The 24,467-nt window shown below is 39.8% G+C and overlaps 1 protein-coding gene across 1 annotated transcript; it reads right to left on the bottom strand.

Moving 5' to 3' along the window:
- Positions 1 to 19,859: 19,859 nt before the first annotated feature.
- Positions 19,860 to 21,830, bottom strand: LOC309699020 (cyclin-dependent kinases regulatory subunit 1). Its single transcript, XM_082521843.1, has 4 exons — positions 21,695 to 21,830; positions 21,421 to 21,488; positions 21,131 to 21,258; positions 19,860 to 20,585 (listed from the first exon to the last, which is right to left on the bottom strand). The coding sequence occupies exons 2-4, from the start codon at positions 21,477 to 21,479 to the stop codon at positions 20,536 to 20,538; spliced, it is 237 nt and encodes a 78-aa protein (XP_082377969.1). The 5' UTR covers positions 21,480 to 21,488; positions 21,695 to 21,830; the 3' UTR covers positions 19,860 to 20,535.
- Positions 21,831 to 24,467: the final 2,637 nt, after the last annotated feature.

Raw genomic sequence — 24,467 nt, 5'->3', positions numbered from 1 at the left:
GCTTCTTGCTTTTTCCTGCTTCCCTCCCTCTCCACAAAGCAAGGCCAATTAGAGAACATCCCATGCTCCTTCTTGGCTCAACCAAGACACTCTCCAGGGCCGCTAATTAAACACAACCCTTCCCCCTTTCTGTCTCTTTCTTCCTCTCTTTCTTCCTCTCTCTCTGCACTGTCACCTCTCTCCATCTGCCTCGCCTCCTCCCGCTCCTGTTCTCCCACCCTGCCTTCCTCCTCCACTCACAGCAACCTCTTTCCATCAATTCACTGGTGCTTCTCTCTTTTCACAACTCTCCCCCGGCCCTTCATCCCTCACCCTCTTTGCCTATTTGTCACGGTGGAGGTTTGATATTCACATTGGGACAGTCTTCAGAGTCAATCTGTACAAAGCACTGGACTTGTTATTCTCTTCTGCTAGTGTTAACCATGCACCCTGTGACCTCATGTACACTTTAGGAGAATGTCCAGATCTGACAGTGCTGCTCCTTTTTAACAATGTTCCTCCAGAACTACTGTTGCCCGCTGTCCACAGCTGAGCCCACTGACACTGACAACCAACCCTGTTAATGGGCCAGTCATAGTTACTGGATGTTCTCCTATTTTCTCCCTCAGTTTCCATTTTTCTTTTTCACCCCTGCTCGTCAGGGAACTTCACGGGGAATATATGCGGCTTTTTAGAACCATTCACCTGGCTTGGCAAAGCGTTTGTTGTCTCTGCACATAAATGTTGGCATACAAAAAAGGAGGACATCTGTTGTTGCCATATTTTCACATAATGAGTTTCATCCAAGAAACTCAATTAGTCAAAGATATGATCCAGTCGTGGTGTTTATTCCCTTTAAGCACATATATTTGTTCTTTTTTTGGCAGCAATGCACACTCATGTAACAACCAGGGAGCTAGTTAGTGCTCCTTTTTTTTCTTTCCTTTTTTTCCCCCTCATATCCACACAACTTTGAAGAAAACTTCAGACACCACAAATGGTTTCTTGCATCATTTTCTTACCCTCTATCACAGGAAACAACACCCAGTTGAGCACTATTTCTATGTTAAAAACTCTCTTGACATCCTCAATAAAAGGAAAAAATATATCACAAGCAAATCTTTCATTTCCAAGGCAAAATAGGAGCAACGAGAGATCCCTGCCAACTGCTAAAGGAACAGCTGTAGAGGATTTTTCTGACTCATGTGCTGTAAACTAGTTTCTTGTTTTTGGACTGTTCTGAGTAATTACTTGTGATTTTTAGGAATCCCAAAAAAAAAAAGAAATCTGAATGCACTATTATTCGCACTAATCCGCACTTTGTTTACCCGTAGCTTCCATAAGCAGAAACTGGCTGCCAGTATGGGTGTAAAGACTTCAAGAATAAAAGATAGATCTGCATATGCAGAATGATTATTATTTTAGTAACAGCTGCAAAATAAAGCAAATGTTTATAGAAATGTAGCTTGTCCCACATTCTTTGTGAAATACTTGGTGATCCTAACATTGACTACAGTACCATGCAAAAGGCTTGTGTCCCCACTCATTTCTTTATTTTTTGGGGATGAAAATGGAAAATAAGTACAGCAATTTATTGAAACAAGCAAACTTCTGCAATCTGGTAGAAGGTTCCGCATCTTCCGGGCAAGGACAGAGAGACTCAAGAGGAGCTTCTATCCCCAAGCCATCCATGCCCTAAACACACACACCCGCCCGCTCACATCATCTATAATTGACTGAGTCAGGACTCTCTTCCAGACACTAAACCAAGGAACAATGTACATTTCAATTCCTTTAATTTTAAATATGTTTATATTGTCTATCCTGTAAAATAGTCAGATGTCTATTCATATTAATGTACAGAATTCACCTGCTTGCTGCTACTACTGCACATTCACCCAATGTATATACTATATATATAATGTTCTTCCTCTACACCCCCCCCCCCCCCCCCCCCAATTTCTTTGCACATGTCGAGGAGCGTGTCGGGCTACATTTCACTGTGTGTTATACTTGTATAACTATGCATGTGACAAATAAAGAACCTTGAACTTGAACTTGAACATGCGGTATATGAGACAGAAACTTTACAATTCTAACAAGCTTAAGAGTCAGTATTTAGTATTACCACATTTATTCTTCAACACACCCTGAACTCTCTTAGGAAGCTTTCTTGTAATTTCCTTAAGTAGACTGCAGGAAAATTTCTTGAAGGACATTCAAAGCTATTCTTTGGATGTTCTCTGTCAAGATGATCCCACACTGCTTCAACAATGTTGTGGTTTGCACTCTGGGGAGGCCAGTGCATTACTGATAGTGTTCCAGTGTCTGTTTTTCTATCCATGTACAGTATGCTTCTACTGCATTTGCAGCATGTTTGGGATTGTTGTCTTCTTTGCTAACTACTAATGACTGTGGAAACCTGCTAATGACCAAACAAGCACGAATACATTTTTAGTGCAGTAATTTGTACTCTTTGTGAAAAATTTCATGCTAGCAGCTGCCAGCAGCCTCCAGTAATCACTCCCTAACCAGTCACAGAATACACAGTTTCTCCTGGGAATGGGTGTTTAGCGAAGGTGACTGATCTCTAAGTTTGCATCAATGTGATTTTAGCAGTCAGTTTCAGAGTGGCTGCCAGTAACTTCAAGCAACTACTTCCAGTTGGTCGACAAATACACATTTTTCTGGTTTTGGGGGTTGGTAAACCAGTTTCCAGGCCTAAACAGCACAGGTGTTGTGTACTTTTTAAAACATATGAAATTCAACACTGTGTTTATTTTATACATTATGGCCACCTTTAGTGACCAACGGGATGATAAAGCAGGGTTTGCTTGAGGGCTAGCATACCTTGTTAATGAAAACTCTCTATATGAGCGCAGTGTCCTTCGATTTTACAGTGAGATCCACAGTTTAGCATCTTGTTTCAAAAGAGCTAAGACAGCCATGGATGAAATAATCAGCTCGAGGCTGCACAAACCAGTGAATGAGGTCATGGTGGCCCGGTCCATCTTTTCTACTCAGTGAGCGGAAATCACCAAAGTCACTGTGATTCATCTTCTGGGAGTGCCTTAAAATTTCACAGCAATCAATCCAAAAGGTTGCCAAGAAAAATGACTAAAAGCCAAAAATGTCAACCTACAGAAGCAGCAGAGGAGTTAAAGGATCACCATGTGAGTAGCATTTAACTCAGTAGTGGATAGGCATATGTATGTTGTTGTTTTTTAGTGTACCAAAAGTGATTACAAAGTTAGCAATATTTTTAGGTATTTTTTTCAAGTATAGACACTGCAGTTCAAATCTTTTATTAACTGCTGCATCATTAGTTATAAACTGTGCTGCAGGTGACGTTCAATAGATAGACACATCCCAGAGGGCTGTGAGAGTAGGAAATGAGAGAGATTGCTCTGGGTCTCACGTTGTCAACAATTGATTGATAAGAGGTTTTGTTTTCATGACGCCAACCAGATCACCCAACTCTCTCTCCCTCATCCAATCCCCAGCCTCTGAAGCAAAACTAATCCTAACCAAACTCCCAGGATTCCTCCCATCTCCCATCCCACTCCTCTTTCTCTCACTCACCCATGTTCTGTCATTCCTGAAGTGGCACTAATCCTCCCCTCTTCTCTCCTTTTCATCTCCTCCTTCCTCCCCTTCGTGTTTTTATGATCTGTCGTTACCGGACCAAAACTAATCTTCACCCCTCCTCCTCTTCCAGCATCCCAGTCCTCTTTGCTCCCACCGCCCTGCCCTCCCTCCTTCCCACTCTGGCTCCCACTTCTTCCCTCTGACACCCAGCTGTTATTTACCTCAGACCATAACTGTATTTACCTCTCAGCCTACTCCCTCCCCACCGCAGTACATCTCTTCTACTCTCTACAGGTAAAGTCATATTGACAGCAAAGCCTTTGGAAAAAGGCTCAGGTGAAAGCTGCCGCCACGCATGTGATGCTCCTCCTCAAAGCATCTTACACAAATAGACTTCATCTGACACTTTGTATCCAAGAGCTGCACTAGGAGGAAGAAGATGTACTGTGTGATTGTGTTCTCCCACCTTTCAAAGAGGAGACAGTGGCAGTGCACAAGGAATAAAAGCAGAGCCGAAGAATTTCCCCATACTTACCTGCAGCCCAGCAAGATTCAGACATCCTCAGACGTCTCATTCATATACTGAGATACACCCGTGAGTCCTCACAAAAATACTTGTGCATTTGCACTGATAAATGCCCTGCAATTTTTTTTTCGCTGCATCTCAAAGTCCAAATAAGGAAAGTGGATGTGGAGAGAGCATGAGGCTGTCAGCTCATTCTTCACAGCTTTGCTACAAATGTGAATATCTGCTGTAGCCGCATAATTACAGAGTTATCAGAGCCTTTCTCAGGTCCTCTGCTACCGACAGCATATGAAAAGACCCCAATTAAGCAATTATCTTTAAAGGTAGAGCATAATACAGTCATTTGAGCGCCAAAGAAGCATTGAGAAGGAGACCACAGTGGCTGACAGCTAATTCAGAAAGTGGGGCTAAAAGCATTAAGGCTCAGATAAAAATGGAGAGGGCTTGTCATCATGTAACGCTCTGAAAAATTGCAATAGCGGCGCGCAAATGTCAGACTCTTTTCAGAAAAGATTACAGTTTTTACATGCATGCCTTGGACACTTATATTACTTTATCATACATGTCCATTCTTTCCAGTGGCTTTCACATTACTATAGCACTTACTCATGGAGTGCAATTCACTTTTATAAGGCAATCAAGTGTGGACTGTTTTTGTTTTGTTTGTTTTTTAACTAATTGCTAAATTCTCAATAAAATGTCATTTTCTGTTTCATGCCACAATTTAGTGGCTTAATGCTGCTGCCATTTTTACAATCAGTTTCTCACGCTTTCACTCCGTCTTTTTCACTCTCGCTGATGTGAGAAGACCTCCTCCCTAAACTGGCTTCTCGCTGTAATGATTCACACAAATCAGCAAAGCACTTACGAAATTCCACGTCTTTTTGAAGCAAATTAGGGCATTTTCTTTGCACCCATTTGCCACTTTTGCTCTTTTTATTTATTTATCGTTTTAATTTTGTAACTTTTTCATTGTGCACATCCTTTGTATATCTCCTCTCCGTGCTTGATCACTGGAACGTAGTTGTCCAGAGCTTTCTGTATGTCTCTGCGGTTGTATTAATCTCAATTGTCTGTGTTATACTGTTTGTCAATGTGTCTGCACTACTGGGGCAAAGCGAAGTGATAGACGACTCAACTACCTTCTTGCCTCTTGAGCTTACACTTTATGGGGAAGGAACTGACAACTGCAGTTCTAGCGTTTTATAACTTTTGGGTGTAGTGCCACATTAAATTCGAACTGTATAGGGGAGGCTGAAGATATGTATATTTGCCTTCGGACAAAGTGAAAGAGCTGCGCTGAACATCTTTTCCCTTCAACAACAGTACTTTGGTTCATTCTGACAACAATCAACACTGTGATAACCAGACATATTGTGATGCATTATTCATTTTTGTCTGTCTGATTACCCGCCACCATTTGACAACCATCACACTCAAATGTGTTTGGATTACAAGCAGTGAGCAGTGCAAAGGGGAAAAATGGCTCATATATTGCCTATCTATCATGCAAAGAGGGTATTTTGCAGCAGCAAGTAGGGTTGCCAACTCCCTGAAAAATAAATAAGGGACACCTCGTGGCCAGGGCCGGGCAACCCAGTTGTCTTCACCCTTCCCAGTGTGGTGAATTTTCTAGCTCTTTTTTTGTGTGTGAAATTATTTTTTTTAGTTGATTTAAGTAGATGCATATTCTATTCTTTGTGATATGAACACATGTGAAACAAATGATCATTTAGCCATTTATTTTTAGCTCAAAATGACAACATTAACACAGTAAAACAGGTCTCTTTCTTAAACAGAAGCCTGTCATGCTTAACTTTTGAGAATAAAAGTAAATCTTTCTTTAAAAGCACTCTGTCCTGCTTAACTTAAAATAATAGAAAACAATAGAAAGAAAAATATTCTTGTAACTGTGCACATTTAGTGCATTTAGTACAATTGGCTTCAGTTGAGGTATTATTTCAGCTTTTCTAATGCTAATCAGCTGCTCCTGTTTGTAAACCCGCTTGTTCCCATGATTACGCATCATAACTCATCATCATTATTCATCTATGTATTACTTTTATGTATTAGTCATCAATTTGTTGTAATCATCTATCCTTGCAGTTGTTTATTACACAAAATAAATTATATTATCACACTTCTGGCCACATAGCGCTGATATTCACTGCACATGCCCATATTAACTTTTTCCAGCCAGGTGTTTTCCTTTTCCCATTCTTCCCTTTCTCTGAGGGGAACAAACATTGCTGCTCTAACGCTGGGCTCACACTGTGCGATTTTTGGCCCATTTTGAGACGATTTTTGAGTCGTGCGACGGTTTTGGCGATCGGCCCGATTTTGGCCTTCATCGTGCGTCGTGTAGTATACGTGGGGTAACGAGAAGTGATTAACACCTCACGACCAGCTCCCGATCATCAATCGCTCGTGAGGGTGTCACCACAGCCGCTCACACTGCTCACGCGCAAACACGTAAACGTTGGTGAAAAAGACGAAGCAGCGCGGCTGTGCAGCGTGTGATCTGGACACAAGCGATGGAGGCACAACTTGTAGAACTTTGGAAAGCTCATCCGAGCCTTTTCGATGTGGCCTCACAAAATTATCACGACCACAACAACCGTGAAAATAGTTGGATTTACATTGCTGCTCATTCACAGCTGCCTGATCATGTTTTTCATTAGCAATTTAGCAAAGTTGATGGTGGTGGTGTGTCTGTGTGAGTGAAAGACTGAGAGAGCGAGCGACAGATTGTCTGTTATAACCTTCATGTTATGGAGGCACAGTGTGAGCACTCAGGTCGCATCAGAGCATCGGGCGGTATAGTGTGAGAGTACATCGTGACATACGAACTTCTAACCCTGCGAGTCAATCGTGCAGTTTGAGCAGGAGCTGAATAACGTGACTGAAAAAAATCGCACAGTGTCTGCCCAGCTTTAGGTGTACTGTCATCCGAGACTTGCACCGCAGTGTCGGCGTTTGTTTCCCTGTTGGCCATGCTTCTTGTTGTGGTCATCTGTTGTCTTCCGGTATTTTCTCCGCAAGCGACCTTTCCTCGACCAATGAGATGAGCAGTAATCTGAATTGTCATACTCGAATTGTCATAAGTGTGCTGTCAGCTCATTGGTCACAAAGCAGGAGAGGGGCTGGGAATTATGTTTTCAAACAAAGCGTTAATTCCATTAAAAGTTATAGACTACTTTTGATTCTCACTGTATTACGGGACAAAGTGCGTCCCTTATTAGCTCAATACGGGACGTGTGCTTTTGTTTCGAAATACGGGACGATTCCGTATTTTAAGGGACGGTTGGCAACCCTAGCAGCAAGGGAAAAGAAGTAAACATCCGCTGACTCACCGTGGGTATAGTTCATAAACACTAAGCCCCAGCTTGACACAATGTCTACCCTGAGGGAGGATAAGTAGCCTCACGAGTGGTCAATAAGTCAGACAGTACCCCACCATCCACAAAGATAAATCCACTGTTGCAAAGGCAATTCATAATATTTGAGTTGTGTGGAGGGTCATTTAACCATTTCCATTGATTACTGTCATTTTGGAAGTGGTTACTGTCAAGGGGCCTGAATGGAGCGACTACTTAAGACTCGACATGCTGATCAATAGTGCAGTCTCTAGGTCCAGACAGCATCTCACACCTCAAGGCCATGTGGAAGTCCTCTCCAGCTCTCCTCCAGCTAGATCAATATGCCATGCATACTCGCATGCACTCCATTTGCTCCAAACCACACATCAACAGGTGCAGATTAATATGCCTCATTTATATGAGTGAGTCCCTGATTCACCTCAGATTGAGCTGCCTTGTTCTACATAAAGAGCGCAGTCAGACGATTCGACCGCCACTTGCCAGTGCAAGAAATATACTAATGTTTAAAACACCCCTAAAGGATCTGCCAAGGTTAGAAATCAAGATAAAGCGCTCAGCCTATCCTAAAATTGATTTATAACTCACCTCTTACAAAGAGCTCTTGAAAATACACGAGCCAGTGCCACATTGTTTAAGGCTGATTTCATTTTGAGCTTTTTCCCTTTCAACAGAGTCTCAAGACATAATCTGAAAATATTCTTGGATAATACCGCCACTGAATGATGGTGAGGAAAGAATGACACCTTGAAATGCTGGGTTATGTGTTTACTGTACAGCACTTTAAGGACAGGCAGCTTGACCCCTGCCGCTCATATCGACTGACATTACTGATTTTTCTGCTATACAACTTAGTGTGACGCTTGCTATTCCAACAGGTCGGCTTACGAAAGAACTCTTCCTGCCAATCTCATTATTCTTTTCAAAAGGCCAATTCATAGTATTGCTGTTACACAAACATGTCTAATGAGCAGTCTGCAAGGTTAGATCAATACAGCTAACCAGAAAAGTGCCCGGAACCAAACATCTTAAAATCAGTATCACTAGGTGATGGACTCATTTCTCAGGCCAGATCAATGGCTGACCAGAAGACTCCATTAGAGGACCTTTTAACAGCAGCAGTGATTGGTGGAGGCTTTAACATTTTACAGCAATTTCCAGTAGTTGGATTCTTTTTTGAAGAAGAAGAAGAAGAAGCATTCAATAGAAACAATTAAGCCACATTTAAACCCCTATACGAACTAATTCCAGAATTTAGGCCAAGTTTGGCACCCTCAACAGCAAAGATAGTATGAAACTGAACAGCCATGCAGTTCTGGGTAAAGGCTGTCAGTGATTATAACATTTATACTTATATGCACTACCATCAGAAAAGTATATTATTGGTCACAAAAGCAGTCATGAGGTGCCATAAAGAGTTGCCTTCGGCAACAAGGAGAACAAAGAGCACTGCAAACAAAGGCTCCAACAGAGCCATCATTTCAACATTGTAGAATCAGTCTGAGGTTACACAAAGAGACAGAAGATACAGAGTCCACGGACAAAGTGTTATCTTCCAACCAAATCCCTTGAAAATATGTTTACCTTGGAAAATGTGCTATATTTTAAAGAATAACAGTAGTCACAGGAAAATATTTATCTTATTCAAGTTTTCATTCTGCTTCAATGACATGAAAAGAGGAGGAACTTAACAGAACTCCAACTCCTTTGTCCCAATCAGCCCAACAGCAAATTATTCTTTATACTGATCCACATCTGCCAGCCCAGGAGGACTGCAGCTGGTTAACATTACTGTTTTCATTCTGTCATGAGGACGAGCCACTTGTTGCAGATAGAGGAACACTTCTCCCGTGCAGTGTTTGGCAAATATGAAATATGTCTTTTATGAAAAACGCACCTGAGATTTTTGGATTAATGCTGAGATATTTTATCTGTGAGGCACCATAAGATGACTGCTCTTTGCTTCTGTTATATTTGAGATACAGGAAGACAAGTGTCGAATCAGTCTGTCACACCAAACAATAAATAAAAATAGGTTAAAACTAAGAATGCATTTTAAAAATGACAGAAAAGATATCTAAATTTGATTTTGGGAAGGATGGCACAGATTTGCCAATGTTCTGCCTGCCAAAGTTTGGATTTTATGCTCAGGTTTCTTTCCTCAATTGAAAGACATGCATGTTGGTAATTGGTTGTTCTGATTTGGCCTGAGAATGAGTGGCAGGAGTCCATCCAGGGTGTGCTTTGTGATATATTTGAGCTAACTTCAACTGCTGTAATAGGATCCATACAAAAAAGCCTGTTAATTAGTTTGCACAGGGTTAAAACTGAACCTATTTATCAAGTCATCAAGTTTCTCTGACCCGTGCTTTACGGCATATGACAAAAAACTCTGACATTTGATTCATCTTCAATAGATTAGTGACCGAATATATTCCGTGCACCATACGAGATACTGTTGTCATATTTGTTTGCATTTTTCTTGAGCAGTGCAGAATAAGGTATCCAGATTTGACAATTACTGAACAATGTTAAATATCATAATGCAACCCTTAAGCTGTCGCCTTGACTGACGTTCCCTTTATTTTAATTTTCATTTAAAAAGAAAAAAAAACATGGCATATGAAAAACTCACAGTAGGGTTTTTCAGATGCTCTTTTCATACCGAAACGAGTTATTTTTTCATTTCTTTTTGTCTTCTAAAATGTGCTCAGCTTTGTGCCTTTGGCTCTGGACAAATCCCACCAGGATCTTTAATTTAATATACACTACAGCACTCATTTCGACAGAATTGCCCTTCTAGCCTCAAGGTCTCATGTTGTGTGTCTTAGGGCTGGGAGATCATTTTTATATTTTCACTTTCCTTGACAGAATCAGTCTGAGAAAAATCGGTAAATCATATTAGCTGAATTATACATTTTGTGAAATGTATTATTAAAAGATTAATTTATCACAGACAGTTTGTTTTTTCACAGAATATTAACCTTAGAATGACTTCCAATCAAGTGGCTTTTTTGTATACTTTGATAGATTAGTCTTATAAATTATTCCATGCTTCATTTTTAGAATATGATTTTCTGGACAGTCTAATGGAGCAATTTTGGGCTCTTTGTTCCATCAGCAATCTTTCAAACACTAGCGCTCTCATCTCTCGCACTCTGTATCAAACTTGGCTTCTTTCAGGAGGTGTCCCACTGTGCTGACGACACCCAGACATAAATATCCCTTCTCGCCAGAGCACTTTTCATCTCTCTGTCTGACCTTCTTTCTCTGCTCTCCTAATGTCTTTCTTTCTCTGATTCCTCCCTTTTTGAATTTCTTTCCCATTCACGTCTCTCTTCCACCTGCTCCTGTGAAGACTTACCTTTTTGCCCAGTTTGGCTTTGTCTCTTTGTGTCTCAACTTCTTTTTTTTTTTTTTTTTGCAGTTTTCAAAATTTTCCTCCTCTGGTTCTCTTTTCATGTCTTTAACTGAGCACATCTACACACCTCGCTGTCCTCCATTACACCTTCTTAATTCTTTTCAGTTGAATTTTCTGGTTAAACTTACTGACACTTTCGAGGTCTTTCGGAAATTGTCTTTTTTTTAATTGAGGTAAGAAGTGATTTAATAATAAAGATATAGAAGAATCAAACAAAAGCAAACTCAGATTCTGTCCCTGAGTTTTTTATCCACTGGGTTTTTTGGTGTTCGAGTTTTTTCTATCATTATTTTTGGTTCTCTCTGGATTTTGGTTCAACATTCTGTATTGTTGGAATACAGATTTATGGTTTCTTTTCTGATGCGTTGTAGAAGTTACTGTTATTTCATGCCTTCACATCTGAGCTTCAGTTTCATTCAGTTAATCCCATTTTGTGTTCTTATTGTGTCCCCCCAGCTTTGTCTTCATGTCTGTCTTTTGTCTCTCTGTGTTGAGTTTGGATGTTTGCATCTTTGCCTAAGTGGTTGTTATTTCCTGTTTTATTTTGATGATTTTCTGTCACTCGTGCATCTTATTTAATTCTACGTCCTTGTCTCGTCTTCATGTGATTCGTTTCAGCTGTTCTCCCAACTGTTTCCTTTCCCTGGTTACCTGGTGTGTCTTTATTGTCTGAGTCTCCCCCTATCCTTTTTCATGTCCTCCCTCGTGGTTGTGTGTCTTCATCTTCAGTGTTTCCTAGTTTTCAGTTTCCCTCTTCCTGCCCTGCTACTGTGTTGGACTTTTATATTCTGTTTAAACTACAGCATTAAAATTAATTTTGAGTTACCACCTCATGTCCCTCGTCTCAGTCTAAATCCTGCCTGCCACGCCACACATCTGTTTTATGAAATATTTGCTGTCATGTTGCATAAACATTTCGATTTGGTGTCCTAATCTAGTATGTACGATGGTGTAACAGTTCTAATCAATCACTGCTATCACAATCCAAAGTGAAATACCATTTTTACTGCTTTACTTGTTTAATTAACCAAGCCTTTACAGAATTAACACAAGATTAATGATTGAGTGAATATAAGCTCTATCTGTAAAGAGTAACTTAGCACCAGACTGACAAGTAGCACCTTCACTACAGTAGGTGGATGTTTGAACTCTGAGCACGTTTTGAATCCTTGAAATGGGTGTTTCCATTTTACCATCTTTATTGCAAAAAATCAGATGTGACGAGGAAGTGCAAGTCTGACTGGGACTTGTGATTGACTAGTTGTTAGCTAATGAGCATCCACTTTAGCTAATAACTAATCAATCACAGAAGAGACTAGTCAGTCACTGATGGACATAGTTGGATGCAGAAAGGACTGCAATTACCCCTGAAAATAATTTGTACAGCAGATGTTCCTGACTGGCCAGCACTTCTGAACACACACACACACACACACACACACACACACACACACACACACACACACACGTCTGGTTTGCTATCCTCATGGGGACATCCCATTGACATAATGCTTTCCCTAGCCACTTACCCTAACCCTAACAATCAAAAATAACCTAATCCTGACCTTTACCCTAAACCTAACCATAACCCAATTGTAACCCTGACACGAAAACCACATTTTGAGTGAGAAAAGGGGACCTGGATTTTGGTCCAGTATAGTAAATTTCAGATTTTGGTCCCCACCCAGATAGTAAGAACCTGTACGCACGCGCGCACGCACCACAAGAGAAACTTATCTCAAATCACATTGTGCACCGTTTCAAGGAAACATGTTGTTCGACCCAGAAAAAGCAGAAAAACAATATTGTGCACCGTTTTCAGATTGAACATGCCCCAGGTGAGCTGTTGCACCTATAAACACACCCAACAGTGATGTCACAGGGTCATGGAGCCCAACTGTGCATCGTTCAAGAGGACGAGGCATTAAACGTCAGGAGGTCAGCAAAAATGTTTTCAGACAGTTTTTCTGCAGAGAGGAATTTTTAGCAGAGCCAAAAGAAAATCACCACTATTGAAATAATAGTTGAGGCTTACCACTAAGGAATAATATTGGTCAACAAAACAGCAGAAATAACAAGAAAATTCATCAAGTGCTGTCAAACAGGAAACTGACCAACGGCCAACTGTACATGGAACAATGGAACAATACTTATTATGCTGTCACCCAAGGCCCAAATCTGAGCCATGGAAAAAAATGGGTATGAGGTTAGAATTTAACTAAAAATTGCTCTGTTTAAAATGCTGGATCAGCGCAGCACTGATACACAACACTGAGATAACTTTGCTTTGTAGAAATAGGTTGTTTCAGCCCTATGTTTATATTACTGTTGGGGTTACTAGACCAAAGTAAAATATAATTATCTTTACATTGAGTTATAGAAGTTTTGAAAGTAAGATATTCACCTGAGGCTTCCTGTGTTTTGTTCATTTTCTACATTTAGACTGAAAGGGAAAGATGCAAAAGGGAAAATGCAATTTATCATCGGGCAATGGCAATTTTTGTACAAATGGGAAACGTGTCAGACATGCTTAATTTTCTTGTAACTAATGGTACAGACACGGTCAGTTCAGCAGTTGTTAGTTTAAAAAAAAAAAAGATTTTCTGAGAAGATCCATGGGCGATCGTGGCTCAAGAGTTGGCAGTTCGTCTTTTAATCGGAAGGCTGCCGGTTCGAGCCCCGGCTCGGACAGTCTCGGTCGTTGTGTCCTTCGGCAAGACACTTCACACGTTGCCTACTGGTGGTGGTCAGAGGGCCCGGTGGCGCCAGCGTCCGGCAGCCTCGCCTCTGTCAGTGCGCCCCAGGGCAGCTGTGGCTACAATGTAGCATCACCAGTGTGTTGCTTCACTGTTGACTTCGGAAATTTAGGTTAAAAAAGAGAAAGTTTACATTAATCAACAAAAACTTTGTTTGATAAATGCGGGAGAGTCTGGGCCGTGAGCTTCCACAACTTTTTCTGTAATTTTACACATTTATCATGTAGAAAAACTGAGGGGTGCTGTTGAAATGTGTGTAGTTAAACACCTTCACACAAGTGGATTTTCACTTTAAGTGGGCTGTATGTAGCCCTCTATGCAAAATGAGTTTGACATCTCTGGTCTACACGCTGGTGGTGGCAGAGGTGAAGCAGGTGGAGACTTAGACCTCTATTTGTGATGGAGAGGAGGTGGGTGGCATGATTGAAAGTCTGAAAAGCAGAATGACTGAAAGGCAGTGAGATTTTAAGCACACAAGACAGAAGCTGATTAGCTCATAGAAGGTGGATAAGGTGGCGACTGGGTCAGAGTGATGACAAGTTTGACAGCGTGAGAACCAGAAGTGATGTAAAGAATAGATTAGCAGCTCAAACACCCAGGAATGCAACCAGATGTGTCAATACAGGTCCTTCCTACAGTTTGGTATTAACAAATAATCTTGACATAAAATGTAGCTGCCATGATGTCAGCCATTGCTTTCTGAAGTCCCGTCTTAAAGCCTTTAAATGAGCGTTTCCATTTTTACCATCCTGGTTTCAAAAAAATCAGGCAGAACAAAAGCGGTTCTGCCTGGGATTAGTCGTTAGCTAATAAGCGTGCACTTTCATACCACAGATAACACTGTTTTACATAATAGACTTCATTTTGTATTCAATCTGTTCCAAAACGAGTGACTAGATCAAAAACTCATCAGTAGAGGTCAATACAGAAAACAGTTTTCTCATTGACTTCCATAGGATCAAAGTCTTTACTAATGGTGAATAGTTGTCCTTCTCTACCTCTGCGATGTAGTAACAACCACCTCTCACCTAATGTCAGGTGAAATTGGTTTCAGCCATCCCACGATCCAAGCTAGATTACATGAAATCTAAAACTGCTTTAGTAATCATTTCTAAATTAATTTCAAGGAAAAAAATACTGAGTGCCAGTTTTTGAATTTGAATTAGAACATATGCAGCATCTTTGGGTTTTAGGATGGCTAGTCAGGGAAACAGAAAAATCTGAACACAAGTGTTTGTTTGACATTTTCTAAACCAAATTATTCATGAATTATATGTGAGGAGAATCTGAAGCTTACTCAATAATGAAAATTAGCGATGTTTGAAGCTCTAATTTCAGCTTCCATTTACTCCGTGTTTCCTTCCTGGACTTGAAGTCAGGGTGAAATAATCTCCTCCTCTAAAAATGACCACAGTTATATTAGTAATAATATTATAAGGCGCTGACTGGTCGAGTTTCAGTGAAAAGGTCGTCGGCCTCATAAGCTGGTTCACCATTTTATTTTGAGAGTACAGTGTAGGTTACCATTTACCTTTAAGATTCCACAGGAACCAATTTTCAGCATGATTCATAGATATCTGGCCCAGAGTCAAGGTTTTTTTTCCTCCTTAAGGCGCCAAACGTCTTATTCTGCCCACTACACGTCTCTGAATCTCAGCAGGAGGCACAGATTGCTGGCCATCATATCCTAGTTATTACCTGTAAAACATTTCACAGAAACTGCGAGACATTTTGCTGTAATTCAAGAAACATTTTCTTTCTTCCATTACCTCTGACTTCCAAAGTTGTGTAGTTTCTACCCACAGTGTGCGATTGTTGCCATGAGCTGCTTTCACCCACTGTTAGTCTGCATGCGTCGGGGACCTGCACACTAACACGTTTGCTTTTAACCACAGAGACACTACAAGCCTACAGTTCAGAGATGGTTTTAAAAATGTGATTCATGCAAACATAAGATTTAGATTAATTCTAATATAACACTGAGTCAGACATTTGTGTTTATTTTCTGTGTTCATTGCAGAATATATGCAAGATACCTGCTGAATTAATGTAAATGAGCCCCTCTGCTTTATACCTGTGTTGCACTGCCCCCCACAGTCCAAAGTGTGCAACTATGATTTTGTGGATGGTTGCAGAAACATTTTGACACGATGCTGTATTTGATGAGAGGGTTCTTTTTCATTTCTTTCTCTGTGAATGAGTCCATCACTTTGTGACTAAAACCATTCAGCTTAAGGCATCTGGTGCGGATGGTAAACACCTGTTATTCACATTTCTTTGTTCTCAGAAATGACCGATTTTTGACTGCCAAAACCAGGGGTGTCAATATTTTATCATGTGCAGCTCAATTTGCCCTTAAATGGACCACACCAGTGAATCAGAGTGTTTCCTAATAACCTACAGTATTGTGCAATAAGTAAAACCCCTCGTTTTACTTCCAATGAGCCAGACTTTGGTGAAAACGCAACTTTCTTTCGGATAAGCGGAGGAAAAAAGGATAAGAGGCAGGCCTACAAAACAATCTACAGGAGATGACTAGTATCTGAAAGCCATGTCTTTAAGAAATTAGGGAAAATGTTTGGCTGAACTATGCCAAATTACACAAGAAATGAACTGAGAATAAGTAAAAGCAGCTCTCAGGAAGTGATAAATTCAAAAATCCAAATTTTGGTTCAAATGATTCTCAATATGTGCAGAGGTCAGAGAGGTACAACAGTGTCTATAGCCATCTTTAGAACACGATGGAGGTTCGGTCATGGTTTAGTGCTCCATTTCAGCCAGCAGTGTCCATGATCTTGTTAAAATTGACAAAAACATTATGCACAGAGAAAAATGATCATTTGTATCAGCACGTGCAATGCTATCTGGAGTTTCATTTTTCAGCATGACAATGGTTCCGAGCCAGTGCAGTAAATGCACACCTGGATAGAAAAACACACACTGGAACACTATCAGTCATAGACTGGCCTCCCAGAGTGTGGGATAACCATGACAGAGAGCAGAAAAAAGGCAGCCAATATCCAAGGAAGAGCTTTAATTGTCCTCTGAGAAGCCTGTAGAAGTATTCCTGAAGATTACTTACTGTAGTTCCATTTATGTTTCAATAAATCTCGTGTCTCACGTTCCCTGGCAAAATACAAAGAAATGAAGTGTGACGCAAGACGTTTCACTGTACTATATTAAAAAACATTAAAAACAACTGTCAAGTGTTTCCCACAATAATCACCTGGACATTGTCTTGTAATTAAAACCCGAAAAGTTCGATTAATTCTCACACACACACACACACACACACACACACAAATTGTTGTTATGGACCAACAATTTCTATGGTAAATATGAAAAAGTGTCATTTAATAGAATACTAGTGGTAAATACCTGTCATTGGCTCGGTCTGTGATTTACTTATATTTTCATACATCCATATTTTCATATAGGATGCCAGATGTCTTCGTCAGTGAGAAATCTGTAAAACTGAACATTGTTGCATTGTAGGAAACTCAACCGAACGCTTATGTTAAGAGGGAAAATTCATTTTTAACCTGCTCTGATTTCCTCCATGAAACTGAGGCGTTCTCACCTTTCATCTTAGCGACCTCTTTCAACTTCACGCAACATCCCTCCTGAAGTTTTCACAACAGCTCTGTTTTTTCAAACCTGGAAATTTTAAAGCTGGAGGGATTTGATTTTAGATGCACAGTGATTCTAATTGTGTACAGTTAGTAGAGCTAAAGTTATTAGGCAAACAAAAATTTACTTTTTTTTTAAGTCAGCAATGCAGTAAGCTAGAATTTCTCCAGTTTCTTGATAGCATCATTGTAGCATTATTCTTTGAAAGTCTGTTTATAGTTTCTCAGAATCTTACACTTTAGAGATCAAATGATCAAAAAATAATAATCAGAATAAGGGAGAGAAAAAGTACTAGTTAGGCTATTTGACAAATGGACCTATTAAAATTCTGCTGTCAAGTATCAAACTCAGTATTTTGCTGTTGCCATCTGCTTGTTTGAAACAAAGACATGACAAATGAGGGGCAGAGAAACTGAAGGATACTCCACTGTCATGAGCTGGTGACTTTTTAGTCACGTAGCAGAGTATACCATTCTTTCAATTTCAAATGTGTTCCAATTGAAAGACAAAGTCAGACATCCGGACTTCCCAAATTTGAGCTGGAACGTCCCTTCAAGTCGACTTCCTACTCGTAAAGTCAGCGAAGCCACACCAACCACGTCTTTCCTATCCAAGAGGGGAGGAGTGTATAAAAAATAAAATTAAAAAAAATAGTAAAACTGTAGAACATGTAATCTGTGCCTCCACCATCATGTATTTGTGACTCACTAAACCATACAAAGAGTAGCAAGTAGGCTCTATCTTGTAACATTTTCCTCACTGCTACTACTGACATCCAACTTCTGAACACAGCACAATTTTCCTTTTTGACCCTAACAGGTGCTATAATATATAAAATGAACACCATGTTGTATTAAATAAGACTTTAAATTACCGATTTACGCCACAAACATTTCAGGAAAGCATTTACTGAGGTCACAGATCAATAAAACAAAAGGGACATCACCTCATTAATTTCATTACATTCTCACATTTTTTTTTAATTTTTTTTTAATTTTTTTTTTTTTTAAACGCTGAAGGCCATTGGGAAGAACGCAGGTTTAAGCCTCTCTTCAGATCTTGAAGCTACAACATTCTTGCTCTAGTGAAGCAAGTCTTACACCACTCACCCTATCAAGGCTTTTTTGTCTCTAAACTCAAGCAGCTAAAGTTGGTTCATAAATAACTCGCAAAACAAGTCCTCTGAATTATTCAGCCTCATTTCTGGTTTTGATCCCTGTGGTTAAAACCCCCAGTACAACAATAATCCATTAACCTTTTACACAGAGCATAACTGCTAAATGTGTGGCAAACATTGTGCCCGTCTCTCCCTTTATGTAAGTACACCATCGTAACAACATGCACGTTCAGGAAAACACTCCCAGAGAAAGCAACTCTTAGATGAGACACATGCTGCACATTAAGCAGCAGGAACTGGTGGTGGTTTGTAAGCAACTAATAAGAAAAATGAGAGTCTAGTCACAGTGTCAGACAACAGATGCAGTATGACTGCCACTGGAAGAACACCAACTGTGCACCATAATGCCACAAGTCAGCTGTCTGGCACACAAGTCTATTTTGTGAGATCACACTTTAATCTAGCGGGGTTTGCCACACTACAGTACGACAGGTAAGGCAAGCTTCTTTTATATATTAAAAAAAAAAAAGTGTACATTTGCCAATTTGAAAGCAGCTATAATTCGCACTTAATTGAGCAGCACAATAAGTCAGTCTTGGGTCCAAGGCTTTTTTTTTTGGGGGGGGGGGGGGGGGGGGGGGGAGGAGACAACTATACAAACTGAAAAGATGCAATTTTAAAAAAATAAATAAAAAATTGCATACTGACTGCTACTAACTATAGATGAGACCAAATATTGGCAAGGTAATATGCATCGTGAATAGAAATTTTTAATGCTACAGGCATCAGTGTGTTATCGGATTATTTTAGCCCACACAGCAGAACCATGTCAATTTATCAGGATTATAGAGGCTAACCTGGTTCAGAATGGGCCTCTGGGGGATAACTTCCACAACATTAAGTGTGATTGATCAGCCTTCAGTTGATGTGTAGGTGGATGTCAGCTGGAAATCACCGACATTATATACATATTTGGAGAAGATGGAGTTGCTGTTTCTTTGCAATCATTTTGTATGGGTTATTTGCCTTTTGGGGAAACATCAAAACTCCCTATGCAGTAAAAACCTTATCAAACGCATCACTCATTCAGTGCTTCAACCAATGCAATAAGTTGTTCATGGAGATGTTTTTTTTCAGGATCTGATGGAGTTCAAGTATTAAGGTTTGCATACTATGGTGCAAAAGTCAGTTAATTGGTAGGTTTCCAGTTATGAGCTCCAAAAATCTTGTTGCTTCTTCCTGTAGCAATTGTGAATTTCAAGATAAGCCATCGAGTGCTTCATACAGATTTGTTTCCTCACATAAACTGACACAAATAGATTTATTGAATTCAACTCTGCTCGAGCTGAAAATGTCACAAAACTCCATGTTGTAAAGATTTCCCCCCACCAACCTCATTCAGGTTCATGCTGCATTTGAGATCAGTAAACCAGCCACTTTGCCACTATCAAAACACAAGTCCACATTAAGATTTAAAAGATTACATTTATTTCAGAAAGGGCAAAACATTTCATAAATACTGAGCAGCTCATTGGTATAGACCCAGACATTAAGCCAGAACTAATATACATGCTTGAGAAAACTGGATCAAGGCTAGAATCTATCCAACTCAAATGCAGGCTTTCCCTCATCTGCATATGGCAAAATGTCATTAAATGCCAGTCTACAGTGTCATTTTAACCAAGCAGCAACATGAGACTTTGAAACCTTGATTTGTGGCTTCAAAGTCCAACTCAATTTAGGATCCAACTATTCTGCTAGAGCTCAACCCAGAAAGCACTTATAACTCAAATGGTTGATCAAGTTTCACTCCCCACATCTTACAGCAATTGTTCTAAAAAGCTGGAAAAATCCAAGCATGTTCACAAGATGGACAGGTTAAGTCAAAAAGGACAGTTTAAGCTGAATTGAAGGTTTCTGGCAAACGTCGTGTTGCTCTTAACACATGCAGAAGTCTTTTCCCCAAATAGGTGGGTCATAGTTTTTTCCTTCAACACAATCCATTCCATAATCACTGTTCATAAATGCAGCAGTCCTTCTCCAGGTCCAGCATAATCAGCCGACATGGCAATCAGAGCATGGTGATGAGTTGATATGCGACATGGTAGACTGATGTCCCTGAAGGACCCAGAGAATCTCCTTTATGATTTTGGGTTGGGCAGAGGGCGTCGGAACAGCAAGATGTGTGGCTCTGGAGGAGGAACACCAAGAAAGTTTCATTATCTTGTGCAAAGTAGCAATTTAAGTCTTGGGGGGGGCAAGCACATCTCTTGTAACTCTTAATTAAAAATAGGGCGTGCCAGCCGTTTTTTGTTTGTTTGTTTTTTTAATTTGGGCCACAAAATCCAGTAGCAATGACATCTAGTCTGCATCACCTCAACTGCAGAAACCTAAGTTTTAAATTACTTTGTTTATTTAAATGTTAAATTATTCTCTTCTGTAAAATTAAATTCCTTGTTTTAGACTACTGATTGGTCACCTACGCCACCTGGTCATTCTCAGAGCTTTAGTTAAAGGTAACGTCACAGAGTGAGAAAAACAATAGTGGTCAAAGTGATCAGCTGCAGTTTTAGTCTAATTGTGAGTTGGCCTTTGCTGCAAAATGATCACCATGAACTATTACAACTTGTCTCAAGTTTCAGTTCAATATGATCAACAAGCTACACCACCATACACCCACCAGCAAGCACAAATTACCAAACCAATATTTAAAATCATGACGCTGTCAGTTATTACCTGGTTGGTGAATCATGTAATGCACCCATCCTTGACTCTGTTGGACACCAAGGTTTCTCCACTCGGTCTCCGACATAAGATGGGTTTTGGGAACACGCTTGGCAAGCTCTTTGGGTAGCATTACATGCCTGCGGGGGAAAAAAAGGTAGTATTACATTCTCAACGCAGTTGCGTTGGGCATTAAAAAATACTCATGATGTGTCGTGTAATGAGCTGAAGCCATCTTCTTCAAAGAGTCATCTTAATAAACCTTAATGTAACTGCATGTCGTAAAAGCATGCCTTACGTACCTGTACTCGTATTTGTCGTCGTCATATTTGTCAGAGTAGTAGATCTGTTTGTGAGACATGGTGGTACCCTGTGGGAAATGTGTTTTAAACATTAACGGTCACAATTAGAGAAAAAGTAAAGAAGCTAAAAGAAGGCTACATGAGTGTAGCTATGCTATATCCGTTCAAGCTAGGTCGACGAGACTTTAAAACATGTGTGCGTATTTATCGTCTTAAAATCAAAGTATGTGTTGTTGTCAATGCCCAATACGAATAGTTAAGTTTAAGAACTTACCTTTTGTTTTGTTTTTTCTAATTAACTTTCCCAGAGATTTTAAAAAAGCCAACTATTCCAGTTATTTCGCATCCGACAGCGACGATTTGTTTGCTCTCTCTTTGTTTCCCTCTCGAATGTCTGCGAGCCCGCTTTTCACCGTTCAAATAGACCTCGCCTCGTCCTATTGGTCAATACGACCGAAAAACTCGTCTGCTATTGGTTACTTCTATCTGTCGCAGGACATTAACGTAACTTCTTTGATTTCCTAATTCGTCATCAGGGTGGAAAAATCTGGGGAAAAAACAAAAAACAAAAAAACAAACATTCCATTTCAGTCCAAAGTTCGACCACAATTCTGTCCTGACATGCTTTGGTGTGATTACATAACCAGTCCCAGACTGAGCTTATAATCGTTTTTAGCGGTGATATCGTGAGAAAGTTTTAAGCCTATTATAGTTTTTGACACTGTTTTATTCAATTGAGAGAAAGGTGACGTCAACAAGGTTTCTTCTTATTTTAGCTCTAAATTTTTAACATTTCAAACGGTTTTACTTCAGTTCGTTTCCATGCATTTTCTCATTGTATCTTAGTTTTTATTTTATAAGAGTTTATATTATACAAGTTTCCGTATTTTTTTTTATTAGTAGTAGTAGTAGTAGCAGTAGTAGTAGTTTATTTTTTTATATAATTAAACAGATAACACTGTGAGCATGTGGAAGAGAGCCTGGAGAGGTGGAGGTCTGCAGGTAGTAAAGATGGATGACTTTTACATACTTTGGGATCAACCGTCCAAAACAATAGACTTTGCACAATAGAGCTGAAGAACGTGTAGGTGGAGAAGATTGATATGTGAAAAAAGAATAGCATCGAGAATGAAGGTTAGAGAGGGAAGGATGAGATGGTTTGGAGATATTCAGAGGAGGGATAGTGGATATATTGGGCAAAGTTACTGAATATTGGAGCTGCCAGAAAGAGGAAGACCTCAGAGATTATTCATGTATGTAGCAACATTAGTTTTAGTTAACCAGCCTATAATTTATAGTCTAATGTTATCATTTCCGCACCTATGGACATTTTCAACACCCTACATGTGTATCTAGAATCTCTTAATTTTTTACTTCTAAATAAATTCTAAACTGACCTTTGCCCTGAAATCTCACCCAGTCTCACCAAGTTTTTCTAGCTCACTTTAGCTTGGCCTGCAGTACTTTTGTGAGGATTCTTGGGCTTAAGTCCCTCCTACTTAGGGGCTTAAAACTTTCCTTTTTAATCAAGCTCACATCAGGGACAGATCATGTGACCCTGAGCCACCCCTTATTTATGCTGGCTGCCCATTATACTAAGCAATCCTCTGTTTTTCTCTCTTTCACTCTCCAGTTATTAATATATGCCACCATCACGTTATTGTCTTTGTACCCTCTCTTTCCCGTAGTTTGTCCATTGTCCTCTCTGTGTTTTTCTCCTGAGCTGAATGTTCTCTTATCCCCCAAGCCTGCAGAGTATTTATTGTTATATTGTTTGCAGTGGCTTTGTGCTCTTCTTTTCTCACTCCACTGTCAGATGGCCACCCTCCCTGAGCTTTGTTCTGTGCAAGATTTCTTCCTGTTAGTAATGAAGGTTTCTCTCCCAATGCACTGTCCTCATTTGCTTGCACAAATGAATGTTTTTTTGTCTTTAATATTGTAAGGCGAGGTTGTTATATTACAATGTAAGAGTCCTGGGATTACTTTTGTTGCTAATGTGCATTACAGTATGCACAATATAAATAAAATCTAAGAGATCCATCTTTATGCAAAAGTGTTTCCCTATTTCCTGACTTTTCCCTCTTATTTGTCACACTTACATGTTTAAATTGTAATATTAGACAAAGATAACATGAGCAAATAAAAAATGCAGCATTTAAATGATGACTTCAGATATTAAGGGGAAAAAACTATCCAAACCTAGCCCTATGTGAAAGAAAGAATTGCTCCCTAAACCTAATAACGGGTTATTAATGCAATTCCTTTATCACACAGGGCCAGGTAGGTTTGGATAACTTTTCGCCTTAATATTTGAAATCACCCCTTAAAAACAGCATTTTGTATTTACTAGTGTTTTTTTTCTCTGATATATATATATTTTTGATGATCTGAAACAAGTAGGTGTGACAAAAAAAAGAAGGAAGGAGGGCAAATACCTTTTTACACCACTGTATGTGTACATTTACCTCTGGGGATAGACCACCAGAGTAAACATACTACACACACACACACATACATATATATATATATATATATATATATATATATATATATATATATATATATATATATATATATGTATTTCTCCCCAACAATCAGTTATGTAGTTATGTGATTGTTGTTGTTTGATTTAGGAGTACAGAGGTGTAAGAAGGAAAGTGCTTATCCAGAGAAAACACTTAAATTACTAATTTTAGAGGAGAAGGGGTCAGATGATGAAATGAATGCCCACATTGGAGCAATAGTGGGAAAGGGGTTGTCCACTCTGGCAAGTCCCGTACAAATATAGTTCAGCAGACGTGTCAGTGAGCGACTGGTGGCTCCTGTATATGTGTGTGTATCTTGTGGGATCACACATGAACTTGTATTATTATAAACCAAGGAGAAAGAGCCGGGACCATCACCTGCCACTTTCACCTGCGTGCGTCAATCAAGCTGGGATGCACGTCGCTTTCCTGACGCGACACTTTTATCCGATTGGTCCAGCCATGATTCGGGGGCGGGTGCTCCCGCGGCTTTGGTGAAATCCCATTGGATGTGAGACACGT

This window comes from Aulonocara stuartgranti (genome assembly GCF_965226115.1).
Source record: "Aulonocara stuartgranti genome assembly, chromosome: 22".
In the NCBI taxonomy this organism is placed as follows: domain Eukaryota; kingdom Metazoa; phylum Chordata; class Actinopteri; order Cichliformes; family Cichlidae; genus Aulonocara; species Aulonocara stuartgranti.
This window is presented reverse-complemented; position numbering and strand designations above follow the sequence as displayed.